This window comes from Microtus ochrogaster, unplaced genomic scaffold (genome assembly GCF_000317375.1).
Source record: "Microtus ochrogaster isolate Prairie Vole_2 unplaced genomic scaffold, MicOch1.0 UNK115, whole genome shotgun sequence".
Lineage (NCBI taxonomy): Eukaryota > Metazoa > Chordata > Mammalia > Rodentia > Cricetidae > Microtus > Microtus ochrogaster.
The window spans coordinates 180,943-199,572 of NW_004949213.1; the positions used below are offsets into that span (position 1 = coordinate 180,943).

Below are 18,630 nucleotides of genomic sequence, written 5' to 3' on the forward strand. Positions count from 1 at the left end.
TATATTGCCCACTGTTTCATATCATATTTTTTAATGCTATTGCACTGATATATGTAATTCTCTAACCCACCATGTTAACTGGAAGTCTCTATATTTCCTTTTTCTTGTTATCCTCATATTTTCTCTTTTTTCTTTCTATTATTTTAGCTGTATTTTTACATTCTTTTGTTTATATTTTTTTTACTCTATCTGGTTTTTTATTCACTCTCTATTATCTAGTTTTATTTGTGCATTTTTCATTGCTGAACAATCAGATGTTTTTATCTCTTATGTACTCTCTCCTCTCCCACCTCTCCCATTATCTGAACTCTTTCTTTTCTTTTACTTAATCTTTCTTCTCTTTTTGCTTTCCGTTGTCAGCCTAGAAAAAAAATGCAGGCAACTAAGAAATGCTGAGAGCAAGAGAAATAGTCTTCAAAGGGAAGAGTCCACAAACTGATTTCCAACACCAAATTATTAGCCCTGAAATCACAGACATAAAAGTAACATTATATGGACTAAGCAGGTTGAATTTATATATTTAGAAACATGCCCATATTTCTTAAGAATAAACATACACATCAACAACTAAAATAATGAAATCCATAAATATGAGAAAGAGCAATTTTTGTACATGGGAAGGGTGGGGGAAGGAAAGGGAAGAGAAAAAATGATCTAATTATATTTTAATTTCAAAAATAAAAATTAATAAAAGAGTACATAGGTATAGAGCTGTAGATCTAGGAGAAGGCAGAGTGAATATGATTAAGTGTATTATACAAAATTAATAGAAAGAATACTGTCTTAGTGTGTTAGGGTTTCCACTACTGTGATAAAACACCATGGCCAAAAGCAACCTGGGGAGGAAAGAGTTTAGTTATCTTATGCTTCCATATCACAGTTCATCATCAAAGGAAGTCAAGGGCAGGAGCCTATGCAGAGGCCATGGAGGGTGCTGTTTATTAGCTTGGTCCTCGTGGCTTACCCAGCCTGCTTTCTTATAGAACCCAGGACCACCAGTGGAGGGATAACACTACCTACAAAGGACTGGGCCCTCCCCCTGCAATCACTAATTAAGAAAACACCCTACAGGCTTGCCCACAGCCTGATATTATGGAGAAATTTCCTCAACTAAGGCTCCTTCTCCTCTGATGACTCTTGTTGATGTCAAATTAACATAAAACTAGCCAGTTCAAGTATCACATGCTGCAAAGGAAAGGAAAGTACATATACAAAATGGAATTACATGCTGATGTGGGAGTCCCCTCTGTATGCTGTGATTACCATTAATGAATAAAGAAACTGCCTTGGCCTGTTGATAGGTCTGAAGTTAGGTAGGCAGGGAGGACTGGACTGAATGCTGGGAGAGAGAAGGGCAGAGTCAGGGGATGCCATGGATTCACTGCTGGAAACAGACCTGCTGAAACTTTGCTGGTAGGCCACCACCTTGTGGTGATATACAGATTAATAGAAAATGGGTTAAATTAAGATGTAAGAGTTAGCCAGTAGGAAGCTAGGGCTAATGGGCTTGCAGTGATTTAATTAACACAGTCTCTGTATGATTCTTTTGGTTCTGGGCAGCAGGAACCAACAAGCGGCCCCTCCTCCAACAGATTGGCACCCACATGGCCAACTAAATCCATGTAAAACTTGAGAGGGCTTGAAAAGTAATTCTAGAAAAAAAATAGTTCAACACAGCTTCTTGCTGTTTGCTGGTGACATGCCACAGCTCCTTTAAGAGAGGTTTTCCTGACTCAGTCATAGCAAAAGAAAAAGAGCTGCACCATTTTAAAATGCTGGCTTTCTGAGTCATGCTGCCAGTGTGACCTCTGACTCTTTCTGGAGACAGAGCATTTGAGTGAGGTTTGTGAGCAGATTGCTGCAGCTTGCTTGATAGCAGCATGGACTGGCTGTGTGCCTAGAGATGGGGCACTGTGCATGTCTCTCAGAGGTGGCAAGCAGCTCCACCATGCTGGAATGTACAGAGTGAACAGACATTTTAAAAAACAACTCCTGGAGAGTAAAGAATTACAGATATGCTTTAAAGACAAATTCAGATGAATCATAGGGCTGGATACATGTACATAGGCTTAGAAGAGGGAAGAAAAAGAGTATAGATAGTCATAAAATAAAATTAATGCTTTAAAAGGAGGGGGTAAAGTCTTTAAAGAGACAGAGTACAGACAATCATAGATTAAAAGGAGTAAAGAAAAATAAGCCACATAAAGATGGAATTACACAGACAATCCAGATTATGATATTATTGTGTTTTCTTTGAATTTTTTGACTGTGAAGGAGCTAAGTACAGAGAGATATTTCATTGTATGGTCTGTTAAGGTAAACCAGCATGTATATTATAAAGATATTTTGACTTCAGAATTTGGGTCTAAGGATATGTTGCTTTGGAAAAAAGGTGTTCTTCTTTTGTCTCCACAGAGGATGAGAACTTGTGGATTCATTCTAGGCTAATATGGTATGATGGACCAAGACTCCCTGAAAGGTCACCATGAACACCCCCACAAAGAAAATACTTCATCCAATAAATACCAGGAAGCAGTTTGGAGAGAAAAAACTACAGCCATATTCCCAAATATTGTTTATAATTGTTTGTTTACATTTAAAGGGGGATATTCTGTAGAGATGAATAATTCGATTTGGTATGGATTTTGGTTTATTAATACAAATTTAAAGTAAAGTTATATACTGTATATGTATATTCCTGCCCTTGATTAAGATATTGTTTTGTGTAGTTCATTTAAAAATGTAATGTATGGGCTGGAGAGATGGCTCAGAGGTTAAGAGCACTTGCTGTTTTTCTAGAGGTCCTGAGTTCAATTCCCAGCAACCACATGGTGGCTCACAACCACCTGATCTGGTGCCCTCTTCTGGCCTGCAGGGATATACATGTAGGCAGAACACTGAATAATAAACTAATAAATAATAAATAAATAAAAATTTTTAAAAATGTAATGTATAATTAAGAAATATAGGTTAATAGGTAGTCATCTATAATAGTCAAGTTGTAGTCATGTTAATTAGGTTTTCTAGATGTATTTCAGTTAGTTAGATATTCTTCAAATATTTCAGAGACCTTCAGAATATGACATTTAAATGTTTTAAAAATTTATGACTTTTAATGACAGTGAGACACATCTGCTCCTGGCAGCACCAATCTACTTCAAGAGGAGGATGGGCATCAAAGAGGCTCCTTATGGAGACTGTTAGATGAACTGGACATGCAGGATACACAGAGAAATGACTGCTGAACTGCCTAAAGGTGGAGCAATCTTTTGGGGTTTCTGCTTCATGATAGAGTCTGTGAAATACAGAAGAAAGTGACTGGCAAACTGCCAATACAGGCAGACCTGTCTTTGAAATGTCCTGCTACGTGAAAAAGTTTGCTGGATACTATGGACCTGAAGGCCAAAGATGGATGCCCCAATGTTACAGAAGAACTTTGGGTGACGTCCAGGCAGTGAGATGTCTCCGTCATTTCTAGAGTTTTGGAAGTTGCTTACAATGCACTTCCTGTTTATTTAGTTAATATATCCTTCTGGAGTCTTTGATGGAGTTGAAGAATTTATGGTTATAGTTTCCCTCGGTTATGATAAAAGATAAAGTAGATATAAATATTGTAACTGTATTTCTTGTTTGATACCTGTTTTGTTATATGTAATTTTACTATGTTAAAGTTAAAACCATCCTTTTCATTTAAACAGAAAAGGAGAGGTGATATGGGAGTCCCCTCTGTGTGCTGTGATTACCATTAATGAATAAAGAAACTGCCTTGGCCTGTTGATAGGGCAAAAGTGAGGTAGGTGGGGAAGACTGGACTGAATGCTGGGAGAAAGAAGGGCAGAGTCAAGGGGGCGCCATGGATCTGCCACCAGAGATAGACCTGCTGAAACTTTGCTGGTAAGCCACAACCTTGTGGTGATATACAGATTAATAGAAATGGGTTAAATTAAGATGTAAGAGTTAGCCAATAAAAAGCTAGAACTAACGGGCCAAGCAGTGATTTAATTAATACAGTTTCTGTGTGATTAATTCAGTTCTCGGTGGCCAGGACCAACAAGCAGCTCCTCCAACAATACGCAGCTCAGTCCAGTCTCCTTCATCTACTTCTACCAGGAACACCACACCCACAGCTCCTCCTTGTCGTATGACCATCCAATCCACAGCTTTTGAATGATTCCTGGGTCCTTAGTAATATTTCCCTCCTAATAAAAAAGGTTCAAATATCTGGGATTCTGGAGATGACTCGGGTGTTAGAAGCACTTGTTGCTCTTGAAGGGGACCCTGTCTTTATTCCCAGGACCTACATAGTGACTCACAACCAGGTGGAACTCCATTTCCAAAGAATCCATCTATATCTTCTGACATCCCTGGACACTCTGTGAATGAGTTGCACAGGCACACATGCAATGAAAAACATTCAGATACATACAATTTTAACAAGATTTCGCCTTAAAAGAAATAAAATAAAACAAATCTTTTTTTTAAGACTCAGTATCTGCAGCAAGGCTTCCTGTATCATCACAGTGAAATCCAAAAATTTGAATTCTATCACAAAGCACAGCATTCACATTTATGAGGCCTTTTTCATGTGCTCAGCCATATAAATATAGGTTTTTAGTTCTTGATTTGATCACCTGGACCAAAGAGAGAGAGCCCCCAGGTAATCCCTCTTTAGTGTTTTTGAATCAAGCCTGACAATTAGAGGTCTCCCTCCGCATTCCTTGTTGCGAGTGTTGCAACACAGACTGGTCACTGTTAGGAGATAAGATCATGAGATAAAAAGACTGGACTACATAAAAAAGGACAAAGGTCGGCCTTTACTCTCAGAGTATAAAGGCAGAGTACCTCAGCTTTGGCCACCAGACTGTCATCCTCACTGGCCATCATGCTGGACTCGGGGCTGTTCTTAATGGCCATACTGGCCTGCCTGAGTGTCATGGCCTTGGTGTCTGTCTGGAAGCAGAAAGTCAGGGGGAAACTCCCTCCAGGACCCACTCCTTTGCCTTACATTGGGAATTACCTGCAGCTGAATACAAAAGACTTATACAGCTCCATCACAGAGGTATCATCCGATGAGGGGATGGATGGGACGTGGGAGTATGGGAGTCTGTGTGATTTTGCATGGGTTTTGTGACAGATGATTCATAGGGTGAGGCACTGTCCTATGATGGGGGAATTGGGAAGGCTTGGAGCTCCTCCAGGTCTTTGGTATTTTTTTCTAGTTATTTGACTGTTGATTCCAAGTAGGATGACATCACAGTATCTTACCCTTGTACACTGGTCCAGTCAGGTGAACAACTCACCTAACAGCTCCCATCTACTCCACATCAGCTCAGTAAGCGCTATGGTCCCGTATTCACCATCCACCTTGGACCTCGCCCGGTTGTGGTGCTCTATGGATACGATGCAGTCAAGGAGGCTTTGGTGGACCAAGCCGAGGAATTCAGTGGACGAGGCGAACAAGCCACCTATAATACGCTCTTCAAAGGCTATGGTGAGGGGAATGCCACACTGGGAAACATGGCTAGGGACACTTGTGGGCCTCATTTAAGTAGCTTGTACCCCTAACTCATCGCCCCTTTCAAGGCTGTGGGTCCTCTGCTCTTCTCTCCACATCCCTGTTGAACGTCGCCTCTCACTGTGTCCCTCCCCATCCTGTCTAATCCGTGACCCTTGCTCCCGGTTGCTCTCTCCCCTGTCTGCCTCCTCTCCCTCACTAAATGTCTGCCTTCGGTGCATCTATCTTTAAGAACCTTTGGACATCCTCCTAGATTGAGGATGACAGCCTCCTATTTTTTATTTTTTATCTTCTTAAAACATTTTAGAATGAATTATTTACTTAATTTTTCTGTGTATGAGTGTTTGCTTGTGTGGCTGTACATGCACCATGTGTGCCCCTGGTGCCCGTGGAGAAAACCAGAGAGGTCATCACTCTTCATAGAGTGGGGGGTCACAGCCGCTTGAGAGCTGCTGTATGGATGCCTGCACAGGAACCTGGTCCCCTGCTAGACAACAAGCGTCTTTATCCACTGAGCCTTCTCTCCAGACACTGATGTTTTTCCATTTTGCTGCCTTCAGCTTCCACACTCCGTCATAACTCTTTCTCTTTCTCTCCCTTTCTTCCTCTGATTTGAGAATGACCAATGTCATTTCCTTTCCTGGGAACCTGTGGGCAACTGCCTCCCTCTGCTTTCCTTGTCTCCCAGTGCTTATGTTTCTAGAGCAACTCGGAATCATTCACAAACATTGTTTCCAATGACCTCTGTAAGTGCTCAGCAGCTGCCTGCAGTTTTAAATGCTGTGTTACATACTTCAAATCTTTTCTCCAGGATGATTCTAACTCTCATGGAACGTTATAGTCCAGAAAGTGCTGGCCAAGGCTGAAAAACTTCACACTGGCCTTGAGCAGCAGAATGTTTATTATAGGCAAGAAAAGGCAAAATACAGAGAAAGCACAAAGCACACCTATCTTTATACCATTAACTCTGTGGGGACTGTCTAACAAACAGGAGGTGTCTGTTTCCTTGAAGAACTGAGAGATACACAAATGCCTACCACTATCTAATGTCAAAATACAGAAGTGACCACAGCCCAGGCCACATAAACAAAGGCAGAGCCAGGGACAAGGGCATGTTTGTGTGTAGCCAGTCCTTGCTTCACTGGAGATTTCAGCAAATGTTGTCTGGCCATGGGATTCTTGGTGCTTTCGCCATTTCAGAGACCCAGAACAGCTAACCAGTATCTTGGAGCATGATGGAGCTGGTCCAGCTATGAAGTCTCCCTGTCCTCTGAGTCTCTGCTTTTGCCTGGTTGCTGCTGTTTCTCTTTGTCTGGCTGATTGTTCCAACTGTCTTATTCAGTTGGGTGTTCATGATACAGGGACCGTGTTTGTAATTCCTGTCTTCTCTCCGTCTCTCTCCATCTGTGTCTCCTTCCTTGGGTCTTGGGCCCCCTCCCCAGTGTGGGACTTGGTCATCCCCAGTGTCACTCCACGTCTTCTCCGCCTCCACGTTCTCACCTTTACAGGTGTGACCTTCAGTAGCGGGGAACGAGCCAAACAACTCAGGCGCTTCGCCATCACAACACTGAGAGATTTTGGTGTGGGCAAGCGTGGTGTGGAGGAGCGTATTCAGGAGGAGGCGGCCTATTTGGTCAAGATGTTACAGGGCACCGGTGGTAAGCAAGAGACCCTTAGGTGTTTGGGCAAGAGAGGGAACAGCCCCAACAGCCTGTGAGTTGTGGAAAAGAAGGGTGGGGAAGAACGTCTAGAAAATGGCCCCTGGATTCTGATGCCCAGAGTGTGTCCCTCGTGCCAAAGTCCACATCATCTGCTTGACTCTTGTCTCCCTCATAATCCCTATGTCTTCCCAACCACGCCTTGCCTCTCAGGAAAGCCCATTGACCCTACCTACTACCTGAGCAAATCAGTCTCCAATGTCATTAACTCTATTGTCTTCGGGGACCGCTTTGACTATGAGGACGAAGAGTTCCTGTCGCTGCTGCACATGATGGGGCAGATAAACAGGTTTGCAGCTTCCCCCACAGGGCAGGTAAGCAACCAGCTCTTCCTCTCACCTTTCTATTGTCCTGCAGCATCTGTCCCCACACAGGGCATGGACCACCCCAATTCTCATCCCCACAAACATAAGCTGCCCCCAAGACCAGCCCTTACCCTCAGACAACTGACCTTTACTTCAGAACCCATGGGAGCTATCTGCTATGCAGAATCTAAGGACACCTGGATATCTCAGAGGTTTCCCTGACGACAACCTGGGAAGGTTTCCCCAGATTTCCTTAATCTCTAACAAATCCTCTGTATGGTTCTTCTGAACATTCAGACCCCTGCTCAGGGGAGACACATAGCTCCCTTAGGTCCCTTCTTCATCTGCCAAAGCAAAGCCAGTAAAATTATTTGGCCCCTACACCACTGTCCCAAATATCCTACCAGGACAACCGGGGCAAGAGACATCTGCTTGTCCCGCATAAATTCAGAAGTGAGTAGACAGGCAAATCAAAGAAGACATCTAAGCACAACTCTCTGGATAGCTGTTTTCCCAAACACCCAAATGAGTGCTCCCAGTCCCATACAGGCCACATCAAAAAAAAAAAATCTGACAGGTGTGCCTCATGCCTTATAACCTGAACCATCCCAGGCTGAAGACCTGACTATCTAGAAAACAGATGCTAATCTCAGACAACTATCTAGACAGCTAAACAGCCCGCCTGGATGCCTAAACGTCTAGGTTCCCCCATTGCACTCGGGGGCTGAATGTCTGCTAGTGTGCCCCTTTGATCCACCCCATGTAAATTGTTGGACAATGGACATCTGCTTAACCCACCTATGAAACTGCTGTCTGTGGGGCTGCAGCAACAGCTCGGTGGTTAGGAGCATGCACTGCTCAACTCCTAGAGGACCTGCGGTCAGTTCCCAACATCCATGCTGGGTGTCTGACAACCGCCTTATCTTAGTTAGGGTTTGTTATTGCTGAGAGGAGACACCATGACCACAGCAACTCTTACAAAGAAAACATTTCATTGAAAGGGCTCACTTACAGTTCAGAGGTACAGTCCAGCATGGCGGGGAGCAAGGTAGCATGTAGGCAGGCATGGTGCTAGAGAAATCACCTAAAGACTCATATCTTGCAGACAACAGGAAGTGGAATGACATATTGGGTGGTATCCTGAGTACAGGAAACCACAAAGCCCACCCCCACAGTGACACATTTCCTCCAATGAGGCCATACACACTTCAACAAAGCCACGCCTCTAAAGAATACCACCCCCTATGAGATGATTATGGGATTATGGGGGCCAATTGCATTCAAACTACTACATACATGTAACTCCAACTCTAAGGGATCTCAGCTCTAGGGGATCTGACTTTGGACACCTGTTCTCACACATGTATGCAAAATTAAAAGTAAAAAAATAACAAAATGAATACGAAGTGTTCTTTCTAAAATAAAGCAGAGTTGTTGTGTGTGCAATCTAGCCTCCTATAAACACATTAGTACCGAATGCCTTGAGCCAAGAAACACTGCCTGAGACAAGTTCCTTTCCCATTGAGCATTAGTACTAATAGCTCTCTCTCCCATCCTTTCTCTCCCACCCCCAGCTCTATGACATGTTCCATTCAGTGATGAAGTACCTGCCTGGACCACAGCAACAGATCATCAAGAATACACAGGAACTGGAAGACTTCATGATCAGGAAAGTGAAGCAGAACCAGAGTACCCTGGACCTCAACTCCCCACGGAACTTCATTGACTCTTTTCTCATCCACATTCAAGAGGTGATTCCAGCATCTGTGGGATGGGAGGTCCAAAACCAGGCAGCTGGGAACCACTCTATAAAGGAAGGAAGAACTGAGGCCCGTTAAGCCCCCAAGATGCTCCTCACAATCCCATTTATAGTTAAACATCCCTCTTCCATCTGTTGAACTGTATCCAAGCCAGGGAACCAGCAAGCAGATTAGCATGCTAACCCATTTTCCAGCAATGTCCCCTGCAAGACACAGTTTTCAGTACATTCTGCTATTTACTTGCCTAGCATCCCCTGAAGCTACTTTTCAGACTCTGTGGAGCCTACATTTAACAAATGAGGAAACTGCCCAGAGTTTCTAAGTGGCAAATCAACCTGACGTCATACAACAAGTGTATCCCTAACACAGTCCCTTGCCTCTTCACTTCTAAGGCTTTTGCTATGAGCCACCATGATCTTATCATTTCATATCTTGATTCTTAAATGTACATGAGTGGCTCAGGAAACCTGTTTTTTTTTTTCTGATCAAGCCGTCCAGTTTATTATTTCCTCAGAAGCTGTTATATAACAAACGGGCAAAGGGGGGAAGGGAAGGGTGTCAGGGGGAAGGGAAGGGTGTCAGGAAACTCAGGTCGGCTGGAATTCAGGTCCGGAGACATCCCTAGCGAAACCTGTTGTTGTTGTTGTTGTTGTTGTTGTTGTTGTTGTTGTTTGTTTGTTTTTTATGTGACATCAGAGAGCTTCACAGACAGGACAAAAAAAATGACATGGAATTCAGTAGAGTGTGAAGGTCAAGGGTCTCGTTAGGGACTCTTCTATGGGTTCTTTGAGGAAGGAGGAGAGATTGACATTTGAATTCTGGGTCTGTGTCTCACCTGTCTCCAGTGATACATTCCATCATGGCCTCTATGGAGTGGAACTCTTTCTCACAGTCCTTACCCCTCCCTTGATACATGTTGTAACCATGGAGAATAACAACAGAATGACCATTAAAGGACAGACAGTTGGCTAGAGAGAGGAGCAAATTCTCCTGCACACCCATGACTCCCCACATGACCTGGAGGATACCTTTCCCACCTTTGAGAACTGGATCCAAAGACAACTCCAGAAGTGGTGCTCACAGAACTTCAGTGGTTCCACCCTGAAGAACTTAATCAGCAATTTCTGGCTTTTGAGGGGAGGTGAAATCATACTGCTTAGTCACATGGCGACTGGTTAACTGCCCTAGCACCTAGTAAAGCACCCCTCATCCATACGCATGCAGCTAACCCTATTCATAAGAAGTGACTGCAAAAAAGATATGAGACAATTGGAGGGGACTTTTTAGGAACAAGAAAGGGTTTGATGGGAGGAGAAAGGAGAAAAGAGGAGATAATAGGTGGGAATATGTTAAAAATACATTTCCAATCATGTCTAAAATATGAGGACACGAGGTTCACTGGGTATGGGAGGGGTCTAACTGGGAGGATTTGGGGGAATGGTATGAATATACTCATAATACAATGAATGAAAATTCTCAAAGAATTAATAAAATATTTGTAAAAGAATGACTAGAAAATTTTTAGACAATTAAAACCCTTAATGTCCCCCAAAGGAATGATAAACTGATGGATGGATATTCTCTCTCTCTCTCTCTATCTCTCTATCTCTATCTCTATCTCTATCTCTATCTCTATCTCTATCTCTCTTTCTCTCTGCAGGAAAAGAAGAACCCCAGTTCAGAGTTCCACATAAAGAACTTGGTGATGACATCACTGAACCTCTTCTTTGCTGGTTCTGAGACAGTAAGCTCCACTCTGCGCTATGGCTTCCTGCTGCTCATGAAGCATCCAGATGTGGAGGGTGAGGCTAGCTCTGGAGCATGGAAGTGAGAACCACAGATGCTCCAACCTCCTTTCTGAGCTGACCACAATGCCCCTCACCTCTACCCGGTCCCTAAATGCCCAGGCATACCCTGCTATGCAGAGCCAAGGGAGTATAAAATGCTCAAACAGGGCTTTCATTAGCTGTTAAAATATTAGACATTTTCAAATAGATTTCCCACTGGCTGTCAGACCCCTGAACTCTGGTCCACGCCAGCTCTCCTCCCTGTTATCCCCTCATGATTCTATCATGAGAAGGATCAAATGGCATTGGCCAGCATTTAGGTGTGAAGATGTGTTTCGAATGGTCTATATGCATGTTCTTTACAGATTCATATAATACAAACTGTTTTACATGTTTGAACTATGGCACTTGCTCTGTATTCCCTAAACCCTTAAATACAACCCACCTTGTCCTCTAGCCAAGGTTCATGAGGAGATTGACCAGGTGATTGGCAGGAACCGACAGCCACAGTTTGAGGACCACATGAAGATGCCCTACACCGAGGCTGTGATCAATGAGATCCTAAGATTTGCCAACTTTGCTCCCTTGGGCATTCCTCGAAAGACTATCAAGAACACCACATTCCGTGGCTTCTTCCTACCCAAGGTACAGCCACGCTCACCCAGGAGAGGACTCCAGCCCTCTTCCTGGTGCCTTGATGCCCCTTTTTATCTACAGCTTCTAACCCCACTCCAATTCCTCCAATCAAAGAATCCCCCAGCTACCACATCAGCCTCCCCAGGATCCTCTGATTAGACTGCTGTCACCTCACCTTGACTTAGTACTTCGGGAGATTTATCCCCGTGCCCCCAACTTCTTGTCTCAGGGAAGCAACCTGATTTCTAACCACTCTTCTGCCTTGATAGGCACCAACCCCTCTATTCCTGTGCTGAAGGAAAAGCCTTGTGTTCCTCCAACAGCCAGTCTCAGAACAAGCACTCCCTTGAGCTCAAATCTCCTACCACAGGCTGCACACATCACATCCCCTCTAAACTCATATTCCCTAATGCCCCTCCCTCAGAGACCCCCAAATATGTGCCATCCAGTTCTCTTCACCTGGGACCCTAGCACCTCTGTGAGGTATTTTCTCCACCAACCCACCTATTCAAATCTCTTTCTTTCTCTCTTCCAGGACACGGAAGTGTTCCCTATACTAGGTTCTCTGCTGACAGACCCAAAGTTCTTCCCTAACCCCAAAGATTTCAACCCCCAGAACTTCCTGGACAACAGGGGACAGTTGAAGAAGAATGCTGCTTTCGTGCCCTTTTCCATAGGTAAGAAAACACAGGCTTGCTGGACCACTGCTCACATCAACAGGGTAGCTCATCCCCTCTCTGGGATGACACCTAGCATCCTTTTCCTGCATCAAGGTCCTATTGGAATCTAATGTCCAGTTAACTAGGTGCAACCCCTGTACCTCTAATGTACTGAGAGTCCGGACACAGGTCAAAGGGTCAATTGGACTCCTTTCGGTGATGGGGAAAAAGCAAAACTCAAATTGAATCTGCCATCTTTTCCAAGCCATGCAAGCAATTCTTCAGACTCTTAGAAAGGAGACAACAGCACAGCATCCATATTTGAGAGCAAAACTGGTAGAGGAAGCCTAGAATGGGTCACCCCACTTCGTGTATAGGGAAACTGGGGTTCAGAGGGGTTTAGGAGTCTTTCGTGATGATCCCTTGGGCTTCAGCACTTGGGTCCTTCTCCCCAAGGGAATGCAGCTGTGCACATGGCATAAGGCAAGGCAGCAGTGAGAGTTCTCTGTGTTCCTCCTCTCTCTCCTCTTCAGGAAAGCGCTTCTGTTTGGGGGATGGCCTGGCTAGGATGGAGCTCTTCCTCTTCTTCACCACCATCTTGCAGAACTTCCGTTTCAAGTTCCCAAAGAAACTCGAAGACATCAATGAGTCCCCCCAGCCTTTGGGATTTACCAGGATCATACCAAGTTACACCATGAGCTTCCTGCCCATCTGACTCTAGGATCAACCAAAGTGGAGCCTTGGTTGCTCAGAGGGAGGGAGAGTCTGGAGTGAGGCCAGAGTGAAGGCAAAGCAAAGGGAAAAGGTGAAAACTGGGGCTTAAGAAGGGACAACATGGCCGGAAGAAAATTTAAGCATCTACTTAAATTGTGTTGGTAATAAAAGAGATACCATACAGTGGACAGTGATAATAACAGCTGTCAGTCACTGAGCATGGGTTCCTTGTCAGCTCTGCCAAAGTTGTCCCATCATCCTCTTATTTGGGACTTGAAACCAAACAAGAATAATGTGTCCCCCAGCCCCGTTTCCAGGTTTCAAGGAAGTAACTTACAAACCTGAGTCTAAACTCTGGTTTAAAAGACTCAAGTTAAGATCAGCCAGGTGGTGGTGGCGCACGCCTTTAATCCCAGCACTCGGGAGGCAGAGGCAGGCGGATCTCTGTGAGTTTGAGACCAGCCTGGTCTACAAGAGCTAGTTCCAGGACAGGCTCCAAAACCACAGAGAAACCCTGTCTCGAAAAACCAAAAAAAAAAAAAAAAAAAGACTCAGGTTAGCTATGCTTAGGGCACAGGACTCGAACCCCAGCACCCAGGAGGAAGAAGTGAATGGATCTCTAGAAGGCCAGCCAGGATTATACAGTGAGACATTGCTCCAAAACAACAGCAAAACCCCTCAGTTTATTTTGCATTCCTACAGGCCATAAAGCCCAGCTTGTTCTTGAAGAGAGATCTGTATCCAGCCATTTGGGCAGGGCTTTTGATGTTCTGTTTAGGGAGTACTTTATTTGTTCTTGAGGGTTTTTTTTCCCCTTTTCTTTTGTACATCAGTCATTTGTTTGGGATATTTTATTTACATTTACTTATGCATGTAGGGGGTAGAGCATGCCATGGCACACATGTGGAGGCCAAAGGACAAAGCTGTAGGAGTGTGTTCTCTCCTTCCTACATGTAGAACATAGGACTCAACTCACATGGTTAGTCCTGGCAGCAGGGGTTTTACTCACTGAGTCCTCTAATTGGTTCTTATTGTTACCCTCGCCTCAACTGAAACCACAGGGGCCTGGGATATTATTGTGCATTCTGAACAGTCCTGTCTAGTGTCTTTCTTCCTTCCTGCCCTAGTGGGCAGCTGTCTAGCTCCAACACACACTGTCCCACAGCCTTGCTTTCTCATACCCACCTCAACCGCCAGGGCATCTGTGCCACCCCCGGCAATGCCCCTCATGCCAGGTAAGCCCACTGTGGCTGACAGAGCCCACCTGGGACATAGGAATAAAAGCACTTTGGTAGCAAGCAATCCAAGAGAATAACGAATTATCATAGATTGGCAAGGAAGCGTGTTTCACTCATGGAGTACACATGGCTGTATGTTCACCCGTTCCCCTCAGTCACATGCCCATGAACTCTTCATGTGTTTCTGAAGGGTGGGGGGTCTCTAGAGCTCAGTTGCAAGGCACAGCTAAAAGTGTTAGAATCTCCTGCTTGTTCCCACGCAATTCAGTGTAAAACCTGTAAGAGACAAAAATCCTTAAACACTGCATAGTCCAAACACCTGGACACACCAGCCTGGGATTCCTTTGTGTTGTAAATTAAATGCTGCATGCATAACTGAAGAGACGCCTCAGCATGAAGATTGCCACGCAAGCCTGGCAATGCAAGTTGTAGCCTCAGAACCCATGTATGACTGTGGATACGGTGGCACAAGCTGTAACCTCAACATTCCTACGGTGAGATGGGAGAAAGGGACCAGAGAATAAGCCAGAAGCTACCAGGCCTAATAGCCTGGTGTATGCTATTGTCTTCATTAGGGTTTTTTGTTTTGTTTTGTTGTTTTTCTATGAAGAGATGCCAACCATGGCAACTCTTATAAAGGAAATATTTAATTGGGGCTGACTTACAGTTTCAGAGGTTTAGTCCCTTATCTTCATGGCAGAACATGGTGGCATGCAGGCAGACAAGGTGCTGGAGAAGAAGCTGAGAAGTTCTACATCTTGACTGCAGGCAGCAGAAGAGGGCTATGTACTACACCGGGTGTGGCTTAAGCATATTAAACCTCAAAGAGCATATTAAACCTTCACAGAGACTCCAAAAGCCACAGCTTCTCCAGCAAGACCCCACCCCATAATAGTACCACTCACTATGAGCCAAGCTATCAAACACATGAATCTGTAGGGGCCATACTTACTCAAACCACCACAGACAGGCGGGGACAGAACAAGAAAGCCTGCCTCAGACAAGGCAGCCGGAGAGAACTGTCCCCTGAAAGTTGCCCTTTCCCCTCTGCATGTGGTACATGTGTTGGAGCACATTCGTGCCCACATTCAAACATACACAATTTATTTAGTGTGATTGTTGCACACAGACATAAACTGAGTCCTCACTTCTTCCCCCCTCCCCCCTCGCTCTCTGTCACAAACCACCTACACACAAGACAACTCACTTTTTCAGGACTATGTCTCCAGAATTGTTAAATTTTCATAATTTCCGCCACTCAATTTCCTTTACTCTATTGTTGGCAATGCAGAATCCATTTGTGCTAAGGACTGAGGGCTGAGGGGGCCCCAACCCCCATTGCCTGTATATTCATAGGCACTCTAGCTAGTAACCCAGCATCACAAACCAACCATATTATCCCTGTGGATCTCTCCTAAAAGGCCTCTGGAAACCTCAACTCACCAGATCAGAACTTTGGATAATAAAACCATCAAATCCTAAAACTGCTGAGTCTACAGTTTAGAGTCTCAGGTTTCAGAACCCAGTATTCGGCCATCACTAGTGTCTTCAGAGGCCACCATAAACACATGTTTGGGAACTTATCCCAGCCACTTCTGGGATAGCAAACACCAGAACTCCCTGCTGAATATCTCCCCATAATGAGTTGAGGGAGAAAAGGTTGAAAGAAGAAACTGCGGAGACCTGAGGGCAGGAGCTGGGATGGAGAACGGGGGAATAGTCTTTGTCTTCTAAGACAGAGAGAAAGAGAGCAACAAAAAACCAATTTCTCAAACTTTCAGCTAGAAATAGGTAACCTAGCTGGGCGGTGGTGGTGCACTCCTTTAATCCCAGCACTCGGGAGGCAGAGGCAGGCGGATCTCTGTGAGTTCGAGGCCAGCCTGGTCTACAAGAGCTAGTTCCAGGACAGGAACCAAAAACTATGGAGAAACCCTGTCTGGAAAATTAAAAAAAAAAATAGAAATAGATAACCTGGAGATGCAGAGGTAGCATATGGGTTAAGAGCATGTGTTGATTTTCCAGAGGACCCATTCAGTGCCCAACACCCAGAATGGGTAGCACAAACCGCCTGTAACTCCAGCTCCAGGGGCTCAGACTCCTCTGACCTCCATAAGCACCTGTTCCCACTCACATGCCCATATCCCACCCAGACACATCTGCATACACATAATTGAAAATAATAAAAAATAAACACAAGTGTGGCAGGACACGCCTAGATGACCAACACTCAGGGGGCAGAGGCAAGTAGACCCCTGTGAGCCCCAGGCCAGCCTGATCTACACAGTGAGACCATCCTCAATATTGCTGATGGATATGATCATGATGATGATACTTCTTTTAGAAACTGGAAAGTGTTTCAGGATATTCAAACACACTGTGGGCCCAGGCTTGGCATTTGCGTTAATTAAACAACATTAACCTTAGGTCAGGAGGCAGAGTTTTAAATTAATGGACGGAAAGTAAACATAGAGAGTTAGAAGGCATCTGGGAGACACTAGAGAGATGCACAGGAGGAAGTAGGGGGGGACTTCCTGTGGTGCTTTGTTTGTTTGTTTTGGCTGAGCAGAAGGATGCTGTCTTTCAGAGACACTAGCAAAGAGAGGAGTTCAGTTAGTTGCTACTCAGCCCCTCGGAACTCTCAGGTTTTCACCCCAGTCTCTGATTCCCATGTCTTATTGATAAAAAGAACAACAGAGATTTAATTAAAAGTTCTACAGAGTCAGTGCCTGCTGGAATGGAATTCCCACCAGGCCGCTACCTGAGTAGCTCCTGGCCACTGCCAGAGAAGCGGGCCAGTAATTGTGGAACAACTGACTGAAACAGCAGCAGATCAAAGTGCAGCTTCATCAAAGCAGATGAAAAAACAGCATTGGTATTCAGCATGTGTCACAACCACACAGAGAGTTCACATCAGTAGGCTGCCTCCTCTTGGGTGACCTCAGAAGGCCTCGAGCCTGACTCTGACAGTGCTGTTGCTGTGGACAAACTGAAAAGCCAGCAGATTTGGTGCTATACCTGGGACATCTTTAAGGAGGGAGTTAAATAATTAATATTATTTAAAAAGAATATTCTTTCCTGTGTTAAGAATCAGAAGTATCACAATGCAGGGCTTTAGAACTCTGTGTATAGTGCTGCTACAGATGGCTTGTAATGAAAAAATACATGAGGGAATCAACCACTCAGCTGGAATTAACATAATGCTGTTAGTAATTACCATCAATTTGATACTTCATATTTTATCTGTAAAACAGTGGCTTAGTAACCTACCAGATACGAAAATTTCACTGGCAAAATACAAGCCTTAGAAGGACTTACGACTGATGAGATACAAGGAAAGACCTACTTCTTTAATCCCAGCAATCAGGAGACAGAGACAGGTGGATCTCTGTGAGTTTGAAGCCAGCCTGGTCTACAGAGCAAGTTGCAGGACAGCCAAGGATACACAGAGAACCCCTGTCTTGAAAGAAAGAAAGAAAGAAAGAAAGAAAGAAAGAAAGAAAGAAAGAAAGAAAGAAAGAAAGAAAGAAAGAAAGAAAATACTGAGACACAGAGAGAGGAATTTAGACTACTGCATCACTGTGTGATTGAACTGAAGGGGGCAGCCCAAAAGTTATTAGAAAACCAAACTTGGTTTATCCTTTAAACAATGTTTTTCTAGATATAATCCAAACAGAAGGTCCCAGCTTTCTGGAGTATGTAAAAGTGTGACAAAGGCTGACACTGGACTAATGAATGCAGATCAACAAGGGACAGACAAGGTAAACCTTTGCCATTGAGACACACCTGAGGGGGGCTCCCACAGGCCCCAATATCAAATTTTGATCAATCATTCCCTGTCAGCATGGAAGAAACTGCTCACCAGAGCAAATAAAAGACTTAATGCCTATTGTTAAAAACCACACTGCTCTGGGTGTGATAAAGGAATGAACAGCTTCAGTAGATCAAACAAAAAAATTCAAGAGAGCCCATTAATCAAGTATTTTGGCAAACTTCTATAAATGGCCAAAGTTCAAAACAAAAGTATGAATAAGTGGCATTGTAGTTTAAGATTTAGTAGTCATAGGGGCAAATGTGACAATAATTTCACCAAAAACTTGGCATTAGATTGTTCTCTTTCAGAGGTAAATATTCAGCCTTTAGGGATTAGAACTTCAAGTCAGGAAAAATAAAGTACAAAGTGTGTTGAGTGTCTAGGGCCAGAAGGACAGATGGGAAAATTAAAGCCATATGTGGTTAACAGAGCCATAAATTTATGGGAATGTGATTTGTTGCAGCAATGGAAAACACACACTAATATT

At 44.1% G+C, this 18,630-nt stretch overlaps 1 protein-coding gene across 1 annotated transcript; it reads left to right on the top strand.

Annotated features, from left to right (window-relative positions):
- The first annotated feature begins 4,882 nt into the window (after positions 1-4,882).
- Positions 4,883-13,334, top strand: LOC102001448 (cytochrome P450 2A9). Its single transcript, XM_005371572.2, has 9 exons — positions 4,883-5,059; positions 5,329-5,491; positions 7,024-7,173; positions 7,387-7,547; positions 9,113-9,289; positions 10,959-11,100; positions 11,543-11,730; positions 12,257-12,398; positions 12,914-13,334. The coding sequence occupies exons 1-9, from the start codon at positions 4,883-4,885 to the stop codon at positions 13,093-13,095; spliced, it is 1,482 nt and encodes a 493-aa protein (XP_005371629.1). The 3' UTR covers positions 13,096-13,334.
- Positions 13,335-18,630: the final 5,296 nt, after the last annotated feature.